The sequence below is a fragment of the Geospiza fortis genome, unplaced genomic scaffold (assembly GCF_000277835.1).
Source record: "Geospiza fortis unplaced genomic scaffold, GeoFor_1.0 scaffold188, whole genome shotgun sequence".
NCBI classification, from domain to species: domain Eukaryota; kingdom Metazoa; phylum Chordata; class Aves; order Passeriformes; family Thraupidae; genus Geospiza; species Geospiza fortis.
The window spans coordinates 5,923,156-5,936,322 of NW_005054337.1; the positions used below are offsets into that span (position 1 = coordinate 5,923,156).

General features: G+C 46.4%; 1 protein-coding gene across 1 annotated transcript in view; it reads left to right on the forward strand.

Moving 5' to 3' along the window:
• The window catches only part of ARHGAP40 (Rho GTPase activating protein 40), a 26,585-nt gene that overhangs the window by 1,615 nt on the left and 11,803 nt on the right, over positions 1 to 13,167 (forward strand). Inside the window, exons 2-3 of the mRNA XM_031058082.1 lie at positions 8,056 to 8,258; positions 12,739 to 12,872. Coding sequence (XP_030913942.1) covers positions 8,056 to 8,258; positions 12,739 to 12,872 — 337 coding nt within the window. The remainder of the gene's footprint in view (positions 1 to 8,055; positions 8,259 to 12,738; positions 12,873 to 13,167) is intronic.

The following is a 13,167-nucleotide window of genomic DNA, read 5'->3' on the forward strand; positions in this document are numbered from 1 at the left end:
TGTCATGGCTCCAAAATAACGCTGAGCAAAAACCTCTGCTGAGCCAGGTCTGCCTCCCTCCTCCTCTTCCTCTCGGTGCTGTAAAGCTTGTGGCACCTGGGGAGGCTCACAGGCAGGGCTGGTGGCCCTGGGCTGGCTGGTGACACTCCAGTTACAGAATTGGTTATTAATCCCAGCCAAGGGCTTTTCATGGCAGGCTAAGCCAAGCACTTTGTGTTATGTGTAATAACTCTGCCCTGAGAACCAGGTCTGCCTCCCTCCTCCTCTTCCTCTCGGTGCTGTAAAGCTTGTGGCACCTGGGGAGGCTCACAGGCAGGGCTGGTGGCCCTGGGCTGGCTGGTGACACTCCAGTTACAGAATTGGTTATTAATCCCAGCCAAGGGCTTTTCATGGCAGGCTAAGCCAAGCACTTTGTGTTATGTGTAATAACTCTGCCCTGAGAAATCCAAGTGAGGAGTTGATGACTCCTCCCTGTCTTCCTGCATCCCTGAAGCTCTCGTGAGTGAAGCATCGCTGGATTCCAGCACACCTCTCCACCCCTCCTTCCCCTGTGCTGCTCAGCACGTCACTCTTGTGACCTCTCCAGCATCTCTGGGCTGTTCTCATGAGCTGAGCAACAACTTGCCGTTGCTCATTCGGTGGTCTAATGCAGCTACAGCTGGTAGAATGGGCTAGAAGAAGAAATAAGGATGAGTTCTGATTTACTCCAAGTTCAACATTTGGGAAGCTGTAGGACAAGTCAGTAAAAGGCAATGAATGATCACACAGGAAATAAGTTCACAGCCTTTCCATGGTGGATTCAATCAGCTGGCAGCCTCTCTTCTGGAAGCCAAGTGGTCCCTCAGCCCTTGGTCCCTCAGCTGAGTGTCTGAGGTGTGCACAGGCTGAGCATCTCACTGAAGTGCCAGTAGTGATGGCAATAAAGGCAAGGTGCCTCAGCTGGTGTAACGGGAGCGTGTTTTGAGGATGTGTGCAGTGACTGGGAGGTGTTGACTCATTGGCCTCGGCAGAATCCCTGGCAGAGTGTGCTCGGGGCTGTGACAGCAAAGGCACCAAAGGGCAGTGATTCCCTGCCTGCTGCTTCCCTCGTGGCACTCCTGTGCACAGGCTCAGCCTGGAGCAGCTTCTGTATGGGAGAGGGCAGTGGGTGAGGACAAGGTGTGGGAGCTATGGGGCTGTGGGGTTTGTAGCCAGCTGGGCTGAGGGGTTTGGGATCCTGGTGCCATGCTGATAGGTGGAATTGGAAAGGCAGAGCAGGTCCTCATGGACAAGGACATGGACAAAGCTGCTGATCTTGTTTAAATGGACATGGATTCAGTGGAAATGAAAATAGGGTTAGGAATGCCACCTTTTAATTAATGACTGACATCTCATCATCCTGTAGAGCAGCTTCATCAATTCACAATCACATTAAAGATCCCAGTACTACTAAAAGATTTATTTTGGCCAGGTACCCCTTTCTCCCAGCAGGATTTCCCTTTGGATGAAAGCCCTTTCCTGTTTGGCTTACCCTGCTAATGCGGGGAAAGTGAACAACAGGCTCATCCACTGTGACCTTACTGTCAAACACAAAGCCATGCACAGGGAGGATGGGTTGTGTCTTCTGAGGCCAAAACAAGCCCTGGCTTGGTGGGACAGGCACCCAGCTAATAGTGTAAGCTAAACATGGCTTTGAATACTTTTAATTTGGCTGTATCTGCATGGGGTTATCAATCCTGTTCTTGTTCTGCTCTGAGTTTCAGTCAGAGATGCCTCTAGGCAGATCTGTAATTAAAGGCAACTTTCCCTATTCCTTAGCTTGTTTATTTAGCCCCTTACTACATGGAGTAGGGCTAAAGAGCAAGAACAAATTGATTCCAGATGAAAGCCTGAGACAAGGAAGTAGAAATGGAGTTTCTTTGCCCTTAAATACTTTGATAGAGACACTTATTGTCAGGAAAGTTACAGCCTGTGCTTTAGTTGAGATCCAAAGCTGTGCTGGAGGTAACAGAATCATAGAATGCTTTGGGTTGAAAGGGACCTTAAAAACCATAAAGTTCTAAACTGATCCATGGGAAGGGATGCCCAAGACCAGGTCAGGTTGCTCCAAGCCCTGTCCAACCTGGCCTTAAACACTTCCAGGGATGGGACATCCACAGCCTCTCTGTGCCAGTGCTCCATCATCCTCTGGAGTTTGCCCAGCACAGAAAACACTGGAGATGCTAAGCTGAAGCAGTGAGATACACACAAGCCTCAGGATTCACATCTTTTCCTCCACACAGCCCTGGGCAAAGGTTTGCTGTTTGCTTTTTCTGCTGTCTCTGAGAATGCCAGGACAGGAGGTGAGGCTGTGCTTTCTCACTGCTGCACTGGGGCAAAGCTGCAGCTTTGGGAATTGCTGCACACACAGAGCAGGATCTGGCATGTCCTCTTTATCACTTGCAGAACTGGCTTCTTCAAAACAACCTGAAATGACGCTGCTCCCCGAGCTGCTTGCATAATGGCAGATCTTGATGAGCTGATTGCTGTGTTACTGAAAACAAGCTGTAATCTTATTAGCAAATTGTGGCACTGCCATCTTAGCACTGCCATCTCCCTGGTGCTGCAGAGACAGACCTTCAACTGTGCCATCCCACGTGGGCAAAGTCCTTGATAAAAAATGCCTTAATGGGGACATAAGTGGGGGTTGGCAGCAGTGCTGGATAAAACAGCCTGGGCTAAAGGCACTGTGACTTCTCACAGGGATACTCTTGGTGAAATTACTAAATATGTGAGAAAATCTCTGGGCAGAGATATGCAGAGGTACATCAGCAGTAGCAGACTGCTAAAGCTAAAATTGCTTTAATTCTGGCTCTAGCTGCTTTGGTTGAGTTAAGCCAGGGAAAGGAAAGCATGGTAAGAGTCTGTTGGGTAAGTTACTGTTCATTGCCACTGCAGTAATTTGATAATTAGCCTCTCTTTGCTTTTATGGCCTGGGCTGAGGCATCTGAACCAGCTATGTGCTTTCCATTTTCTCTCAAGAGTAAGCCTGAGGAGGTCTTTTATGCATATTGGTGTGGGGAGAAGGGAGGAATTGGTAGTGATGTTCAATTGGTACAAAATTCGGTGTATTTTGAGGGTAACTAAGCCAGGCATTAAAGATTTGCAGTAGGGCTTTCTTCTGGTTTACACCTTTAGTAGAAAAGTTGTGGAATTTTTGTTCTTGAGGCATCTTCTGGGTAACATTGCTCTCAGTGGTAGGAATAGAGTTTTGTGTAATTCTGTGTGTCTGAATGAAATAGTGATCATGTGTATTTCTTGTAAGGTTCTGATAATGAGCAGATTGACCTCTTCCATACAGGAGCCTGTTTTTATATTTGCATTGATAATTTTGATAGACTAAGGTTTAAGCCTCCAATAAGAAAAATAGCTGCAGCTGCATCTATGAAAAAAAAAATATATATATGTGAGTTACTGCTTCAGGATTTTCTCAGTTTTTCAAATACTCCTGCCTGTTATTTCTGGGTGCCTTTATTCCACTACCATTCCATGATTTTAAACAAGAAAACCGAGTATGTTATGAACTGTGATGTGTTGATCTTTAGGTGACTTTTTTCTCTTCAGAATTAACTACATTTAAAAACATTTAATTAAAAACATTTCATTATTTAGGTTTAAACTGCTTGCTTAGGGTATGAAACTGGAAGCAATGTCAGGAGAGCCTGCATGGACTTTTTGGTTGTTTGTTTCAAGTTTTTGCTTTTGTGCTCATGAGTTGTTTTTGTCCTTGAAGTAAATTGAAAGCAGGTAGGATGTGTGTGGTGTGACATTAATGCAGTTCTGTTCTCTGACTAAGGGTCTTTATCTGTCAAAATACTGCAACCAGTTGATAGACTAATCACTTTTTTTGTTTTTCCCCTTGCAAGATGGTTGCATTCTATGCTCATGGTCTGGTTTGTTGTGAATGATGCTGTGACTCGGTGTGCTACTCCAAAGCTGCTCTTGAGGCTCATTCAGACTTTCTGTCTGTTTCTTTGTTCCATGTGTGCCTTTGTGCTTGCTCCAGATCTTTGGAAATGTCTTTAAAGCCTGGGTGCTGCTTGTGTGGCACGACTGCCTTGTCTGCCTGAATTCTTCTGTTCTTGTTGCCTTTTTCTCATCTTAGTTTTCTGGAAGTAGAAACTGAAAGGAATTCCGTTTTCTTGGCTTGCACTTGTTGCCTCCTGGTCTGTTTGAAATGCTTGAGAAGGAACCATTTTATTTATTCATCTGCTAGAGAGGTATTTCAATGAGGGAGGGATGTTGAGCAAGCACAAAAGAAGCTCAAGCAGCTCCAGGTCCTTTGAGAAACTCTCTCATGGGAGTGATTCAAGCCTGGAGTGAACATAGCAACAGTGTTTATTGTATTTTGGTATTCAAGAGGGTGAAGAATTACATGAGCGTTTGCAACATATTTGCAGAGTGTTGACAGTATCTAGGAACAGATCAAAAACTCCTCTGGGGCTGCGTTTTGCAGGCCAGTGTCAGTGAGCCCCCAGCACGGAGCCAGGCGTGCAGAGCTTCCAGGGATCCTCGTGGAGGGCACATGGAGAGGGAACAAAATAAACTGCAAGGTCTGTGCCAGCCTAATTCCTCACAGCTGTGCTATTAATGCTGCGAAGTCAGGCTTAGGCTGAAGGTGCCAGGTGAATCTGGAGCCTTGTTAAAGCTGGCTGTGCTCTTAACAAGAGGAGAAATTTGAATTAAGATGCTCAGTCTTTCCACAGAGCCCTTCCTGTATGGCTGTCCTTAACAAGATCTTTCTGCCAGTCTCCTTTTTGTTGGGTTAATTTTTAAAGCTTCATAATCTGATGCTTTTTGCTAGGTTGACAGTGCAATGGAGTGAACTTGATTATTCCACCTCCTCTTTGCCCAGTTGCACTGAGCCATTAACATTTTAAGCCAACAATCTCTGCTTTCAATCTCAGCTGTTGCTGTGCTTGAGCGTCACAGGCTGCCCTCCACTTGACTCGGGTATGCAATGAGGAAGAACAATCTTTTAGGTGCACAGAATCTAAAATTAGCCTTCCACCTGGGCAGCTGGATCTGCAAAGCACTGTGCGCCGAGTTCAAGAAAAAAAAAAAAGGAATTTAGACCAGAAAAAAAACCCTTTTCTAAATGTGAAGGCCTGATTTTTGTTGTCCTGTGAGACAGGAGCAACAGCTCTAGTTTAACACTGGTAGAGCTGGGCTTTGGGTCCTGCTGCCCCTCTGCAGAGCTGCTGCGTGATATCAGCATCCTGCAGCTCACTGAAATCAAGTGCAGTGCATCAGTAAATGGGGCAGCTGAGGGGAAGAAGTTAGGATGGCTTTTGTTTGGCACACAAGCAGCTCAGCTGTGGCTTTCCTAGAGTAGGTTTATAGTGTGACTGGTGGGCTTTAGGTGCAAGCAGTCCCAGAACATCTGTATTTCCAGCTGTGGAAGGAAGCCAGGGAATTGGGGATGGTGAGAAGCACAGTCAGGGTGGGATGGGGTGTGGCAGTTCCCTGTTTGGCAAAACTCTGTCCTTGCACCAGAACTCCGAGATATGGACTGAAGGTATTCCAAAACCAGCTGCTGGCAAGGGCACAGCCTGAAACCTGGGCTGTGAGGACTTTATTGTGGCCCTTCTCAGGTGTGCTCCAGGAATATGCCCCAGTGCCTTACATAAATAATGCTCCCCTTGGAATAACATCTCCTGGAATGAAATTGGCATTCAGAGCCTGGTGTCTGGGTAAGCCATGCAGGAGAGCTAAGTCAAGAACCATCCTTTGGAAAGAGCTGAAGATTTTATTTATGTTTTCTTAAAATGGTGCTGTTTTTTCCAGGCAGGCACGGGAAGGAATTGTCACAGCCGTGGGTGACACAGGTGACACAGAGCACATCTGCTGGGTGCAAGCTGCTGGTCAGGTCTGGGGCAGGTTCTGCTGGAGCTGCAAACCTCAATTCTCTTTTGGTGTTGATCCCTGGAGATTTCTGGGGCGTTTTGAGCCAGCTCCAAACCAGGCTGAACACAAAGGGAAGGTGCATTTTGGAGGTGCTTTAATCTGTATAACCTAGATCCCATGGGAATATAGGACAGTAACTTAAGGCAAGAAGAGTTGTTTTGTGCCTGCTGCAAGCCTGCAGTAGAGCAATTAGGAGAGCTTGTAAGATGGTTCCTGAGTGTTGTGCACTGGGAGACTTCTTCAGTGCAAGTTTGTCTTCCAGTGTTCCTCATATGGCCAAAACCAACTCCCTCAAAATAATCTGAATTCCTCCTTCCACTTAGTTTCATGTTTCAAGTGATGAATTCTGTTGGCTGGTTCATAATAGAATCCTAGCAAGGTGTTGAAGAGCCTTTTTTGATGCTAACAAGGTGTCCTTGTTTAAATCTTATGAGATGATTGTCAGCAAATGTGAGAAAATGGAGAGGAGTACTAAAGATGAAGAGTTAAGGTGAGGGAAGCAATCTAATGTTTTAACTCCTAGTGGGTAAAGATAGAAGTAAAATGTTGAAAAGAGAGAAAATAAATTAAGTTGGTAGCTGCAATTTAACTGAGAGAGTTGGACGTGAACTGTGCAGATAGAAAATAAGTTTTGAATTGATTATTTAAGTGCTCCACCAGGCTATAAATTGGTATCTTGAGTGTTATTTGGGTATCCAGAAATAGGAAAGCAGATTGCCTCTGTTCTTGCCTGCTGGGTGGCAGAATAGCTCAAGTCAGTCTTTCACTTTTGTCTTCCTGTAAAACAAACAAGCAAACCCCTTTGGTTCTTGTTCTAAACACTGTGCCTGTCTCCAGATGTTCCTGGAGTGATGCTTTTGCTGTGGTTCTGACCTCCAGAAGAGAGGGGCTGCCTGTGTGTGTTAGAGTGAGGTGTGAGCATGATGTGCATGCACGTGTGTAAACACAAGCGCAGAGTGGCCTACAGTGTTTGTTTCTTAGTTATTAGATCTTCAAATTAGCTTTTTAAAATTTGAAATGCTCCTCAACTGAAGCAAGTTAGTGCCAGAACTGCTAGTAATGGCTTTCTGGAATGAAAGGGGCTAAAACTTTCCAGATATTTTGCCATCTATAACTTTTGGCTCCTAGAGCTAAGAGGCTAAATAGCATTTTGTGGGTGTTTTGTTGTCATGGTTTTCAAGGTGTAAGACTTAGACTTGAATTTTTTTTTTTAATGAAACTATAAAGGAATTTTGGCCTGTGTTTGGTAGTGGTGGCTGTTCATGTGTGTTTCTTGAACCACCCACAGTTAGTGTTTCACCTCTTTAATTTTTGTATTCATCAGTGGAACCACTGAGGTGTTCTCATATGTTCCACTTACCCCATTTTTTGGTAAGTCTTTGAAAAATAGCAGGGTTTAAATAGCTTGGAACTCTTTGAAGACAATTATAGCTCATTTTAGGAGAGGCACTGTTTTATGAAGTGATGAGAAGCTCACAGCACTGGGGCTGAAAGCTGAATGAGGCCAGTCTGGGACTTCAGCTACACATGAATGAATCAGCAGGGTGGTAAGAAAATTCCATATGCTTGGGTTTCCCGGGACACCTTGTGTTGCTTCACAGCTGAAAAATCTGGTCTAGGCAGGAAAAGGGGGCCTCAGCCCTGTGAGTTGTTTGTTGTGTGAGCTGAAGCGCAGGGGATGGAGCTGTGCTGGTTTTTGCACAGGGAGCACAAACCTGCTGGGTTTGGGCTGCTGTGGTGGGAGCTGCCAGGCTCCTCTCTGTGCCAGGTCTGGAGCACACGTGCACTGGGCTTGGAACACCCTGGGTGGCTGTGAATGCAGAGGGTGCCTGTGCAAACTTGCAGGGAGTGAGTGTGGGGCGGTGGGTGATGTGCTGGAGGTCACAGGAGGGACAGCACTGAAAACACTCTGTTGGTCTGTGTCCTCTCACATGTTTGGACAGCAGTTTTCCCCATTCTCTGGGGGATTTAGTCCCAGCCTTGTCTGTATTGCTAAACACCAAGCAAAGGAAGTTCAGCACTTACCTCTGCTTGGCTTTGCTGCAGTCATTAATCAGAGGAGGCTGGACACGAATGCCGTGGGTGATACGTGGAGCTTAATCTCTCTCCCCTTATCTCTTCCTCTCTCAGCAGCAGACATTGCCCTTGGAAAATGAGCCAGCTTCCTCCAAAGAGTGCTGTGGCATCCCCTGTGTCAGAGAGCACGAATTCCAGGGGAGAGGCTTTGGACAACTTGTCAATGGACAGTTTTTGGCTGGAAGTGGAGAACATTAAACAGAGCGCTGAAGCCGAGCAGGAGGAATGCAGCCTTGCAGATGTCAAAACACAGGAGGGTAGGTTGCCAAAAATGTTGGGAGTGAGGAGAGGGATGTGAACATCTGAAACAGAAGATTTGCTTATGCACCTGAACCACTCAGGAGCCTGTTGGAGTATGGTTCGAATATTATCAGTCAATCAGGGATAGAGATATTATTTTAATTGGGTGGTGGATAATGCCCTGCAGAAGGGGAGGGTTGGCCTGGCCTGGTTTCGGCTTCTGGAGCAAAGCTGGCTCCAAAGGTCAGTCCCAGGAGCATGTTCAAGGCTCCAGGTTTTTCAAGGAGCCCCACCAAGGCTGGGGGCTCTCAGTGCCAGTTCAAGGGGTGTAGGGTAAACACTCTGTGAGAGCTGGGGCTGTTTGTGTGCATGGTTCTGAGATTCATCATAGTGGCTTTTGTGGGAGCTGCTTCTCTGTTCCCTCTCTAATTCCCTGTTCAAAAAACCACAATAAACATCCAGAAAGCCTTGAGTCCGTCCACACAAGGCTTTTCCTGCATATCCTTTTTTTCTTTCTCTGGCAGAAATGTGTATGGGTTGTTTCTAATTCACTTTCTGGAGCACTGATGTTATCCAGTGCTTCGGAATAATTGGAACTGGACCAGTTATTCCAAAATTTTTGGGGTAAGTTTTCCTTCTATAGAATCATAGAATCACAGAATGGTTTGGGTTGGAAGGGACTTTAAAGCTCATCCAGTGCCACCCCTGCCATGGCAGGGACACCTTCCACTGTCCCAGGCTGCTCCAAGCCCTGTCCAGCCTGGCCTTGGACCCTGCCAGGGATCCAGGGGCAGCCCCAGCTGCTCTGGGCACCCTGTGCCAGGGCCTGCCCACCCTCCCAGGGAAGGATTTCTTCCTAATATCCAACACAACATTCCCCTCTTTCAGTGTGAACCCATTGCTCCTTGTCCTGTCACTGCAGCTCCTGATGAGCAGTGCCATGAGAAGTCCAACTCCCTGGGGTGCTGGAGGGCTGAAAAGTGCTGATAAACACCCAGAGATCCCACAGGTGGGGGCCACACCTTTCTGGGTCCATTTTGAAGAAATTGAGGTGGTTGGCAACCCCTTGAACAGGTTTGCAGCCTGCAGCTGCTGTGCTGCCTGGTATTGAGGATGATCTGTGTCCTGGGGAAATGTTTGTGTGACAGTCCCAGTGTGCTGCTGGCCTTGGGAAGGGCCAAGTGCTCTCATGGGGACATAGAGAGGCTCTGGAGAGCAGGGTGGGAATATCACTGTCCCTATCTGCCATCATTGGCAGGACATGATAAACATGAAGTTCTGCTGTAATGTCCTTTAAAAAAGAACATAATTTTGATTTTTAAAAGTGGAAGAGATGAAAAGGTATTCAGAAAATGAGTGCACCAGGAAGCAGACTGGAAAAGAGACCATCCCATGAGATGAAAGACTGTCTGGGATATCCTAAAGACTGATATGCTGGAGGCAATTTGATTATTGTGTACAAACAGGGATATGAGGAAAAGTCTTTTAATGCTGTAGATTAATCTAGCAGGCAGGAACTGAGTGCTTAATTGGCCATTGAAACCAGACAGGCTTGAAATGATGCTCCAAGTAGCAAAGCCTTCCCAGCAGCCTGGGGAAGGAGGTGGGGCAGGCTGGGGCTCCTGATGCCTTCTCTGAAGGAGCTTAGGCAAATAAACATTGTGCTGGGAGTGGGGAAGCTTTGGATGGTGTGCAGGGTGCTGGGTTTGGCTTCGACATCTCTGCAGCTCCTGCTTAGAGCACAGAGGCTGTGGGGCTCCTCAGAGCCAGAGGCACCTTCACTTTTTTGCATAAATCTGGGGAACTGAGAGTTGGGCAGCTCTGTCTGGAGACAGCGTGGCTCAGCCTGGGAGATGGCTGGTGATAGCACAGGGACAGGACAGGCTGTGGAGATAAGGCACTGCAAACATGCTGACCCAGCTGGGAACGCTCCTGTGCAAGCCCTGGGTGAGGAGGGGTGTCCTGGGGAGCTGCTGGTGGCATGGGGGGCCAGTGTGTAGCTGCAGGTCTGGGGCAGCTGAAAGGTGCTGAGGGTACTCGTGGCCTTGCTAACAGTTGGTGGGAGCAGGAAGCAGCTTTTCCTGAAATGCAGCTTTGTGTGTCCTTGCTGTCACTGTCTGCCCAGCTCTGTGCAGGGCCTGACAGCACAGCCAGCTGAGGACACAGGCACTAAAATATCTCTTTGTGACCCTAGAGCATGCAACTGTGGCTGAGAACTGCCTGCAATGGGGGATTCTTCACCTTCAATTAATGTTTAGTCTGAAAATGTAGAATGTTCTTGCTGTCCTTTAAATATTTGGGAAGTGAACACTTTATTATGAATGCTATTTTTGACTAGGTTATGTTTCAAGTAAATTTGTGGAACTGGTGTTCTTTAGTTTTGCAAAATCATTCCTAATCTTGCCCTCCTGAAATGCTGCTTGCCTGGAACTCACAAGGCAAATCTCAGCAGCTCCCCAGGCTTAAACCTGCAGCTAATCTTCTGTGGATCTCTCTGCTCTGACCCGTTTCTCTCCAATTTTTCCCTTTTCCCCAGAAATAACCCATTTTGCTGGTTTCCTTTTGTGTTACTGGCAAACATAACTGGGCCAAAATAGCAACTAGAGGAATTACAATCTGGTGCTTTGGCACCAGATGGGGCAGCAGGCTCACACGGCTGTCTGATGGAGGGGCTGCTCTGTGGGATTGTGTGCAAGATCAGTTTCCTGTTATGACTGGAATTGGCTATTTTCAATATTTGCAAGCAATACACTTCACTTCCTCTAGTTCCCAGAGGCAAAATAAACCAGAGGCTTTTTGTGTGTTGTTCTGCTGTGAAACCATGGATGTAGAACAAGAAGGTGTTTGGTGAGGGGCTGAGAGTGGGACCACAACTGGCTGTGCCCAGGGGATGCTGTTACCTGCTAACTTCTGTGAACCACACATGGGAAAAGACTAAAACTTAGGGCCATGGAGGAAAACCAGACAATTTGCTAAAAGATTCACTTAGGGAAATACTTGACTTCAAGTTCAGCTCTATTTATTATGGTGTGATGATGAAAAAAGTTCTGTTTCATTATGACACCAGAAATCACAAAGACCACACTCTGGAGACTGAGTTTTAATTGTGTCACAACATGTGTTTGCAAGCTGCATCAACATGAGGTTTCTCCAGAAAAATGAAATTATTTAATCTCTCAAGGAGAGCTTCATGGCTGCTTTTTATTGGTGCAGCAATAATAAAACTTGGCCTGAGCTGCTGTGGTAGCTGAGGAGGTGGAAGTTTGCATAGGACAGGAAGAGTGGGAATGAGCTGCTCTGTGCCAGTCAGTTCAGTTGTGATTTTTCTTTTTCCCAGTATAACCTTTGGTAGGGCTGTACTGGAGCTGCCTGCAGTGAATGAATGTGGTAGATGGAATTGAAAAGATAAAGGCTTTGTGGTGTTAAAGTTGAAGTCACCTGCTAAATTGTTTCTTTCATCTTTGAATTTCAAGTAGCCACCTTGCTCAGGGCACTTTCTCACTTGCACTTCCTTATGAGTGTATCCTATAAGAAAAAAAAAGTTTTCTGTGTTTGAAGTGTAACTTTATATGTATTGAAGGATGGAGTGGAATTGAGCTTGTTTGAGTAATACTGCTGTGCTGTCTCCAGGCTTCTCACACTTCCTTCTGGAACTGGAATGGTCTTTAATTTTGGTGATATTTTGAATAGGCCCAGGCATAAAATGAATGCACAGAGTAAAAATAACGTTTTTGCTTTAGCTGAGTGTAGTTTAAGTGCATACCAATCTACTTAAAAAATTAAAGAGTACAGATGATGCACACAAATAGTTCAGCAAGTATATTAAGTAAAATACATTTGAACCAACCAGATCAGGATCTGAATTTAAAAAAAAGTTGATACCTAGCATGCATATAGATTTTTTAAAAAAGTAAAAGAAGCAGACAAGTCATTTGGAAAAGTACAAAAGCCAAATATGCAGTGTTGTGTGCTGTGGCTTCTCACAGACTTTTTGTCCATTCTCAAAGCTGTTGAAAGATCAGGTGGGATCCAGGGAAGCCCTGCCATCCCTCCTGGGTTGGCTCTGAGCTGCTGCCAGAGCTCCCCTGTGCACAGGCACTCCATGGAAAGGCATATTTATCAAGTCCACCTGACTTCACTCCCATATCCTGTCACAATCCTTACCTAAATACCACCCAGAGTCACACTTGTGCCCTCTCCTGCCCAGCTCCTCTGGGAGCTATGCTCCTGGGAGTATCTCTACCTCCACAGTTCTTTCTTCTCCTTTTTCCTCACCTGGAATGAGCAATAAGAACTGTGTGAGCAGCTGCCCCTACCCAAAGAGCTGTGTGAGCTGTGGTGTCACCCCATACCCAGCTGGGCACTTAGGATCAGGGCTGAGATTTTGAGAACAGCCTTCAGAACACAGCTGTGGCTCCCTCCCATGATGTCCCATTGGGAACAAAGGGACAATCCCAGCCAGGGAACAGCCCAGGCTTCTGCTCTCTGTCCCTGAAGCACTGCAAGAATCCCAGACACAGAAAGAGTCTCTGTTCAACATGGATGTTGCCTACTCAGAGCAAGCAGCTGTCCTGCTCAAGGGATCCTTCCTGTCTGAATCCAGGAAGTTAAAGGATGGAAATGCCCTAACAGTAAGCACTGGAGGAATTTTTCTTGTTAGAATTTATCAGCCTTGGCTTGTCAAGGTGGTACAAAGCAATGGGTCTGTGTTTGGTGGTATTTTGGGGTGTGTTGTGCTTTTACCTTTGCAACATTGGGCAAGGATAGACATTGTGTAGAGGAAGATCAAAAGAAATAACACTTTTATCTGAAACTCCCTAGTTTGACACGCATTCTTGTTGTTTCCTCTGAGAAGAGTCACTAACCGCTGCTCCCTCCTCTCTGTGCCCTGGCAGAGGGAGAGGCTGAGGCCGAGTGGCTGCAGGA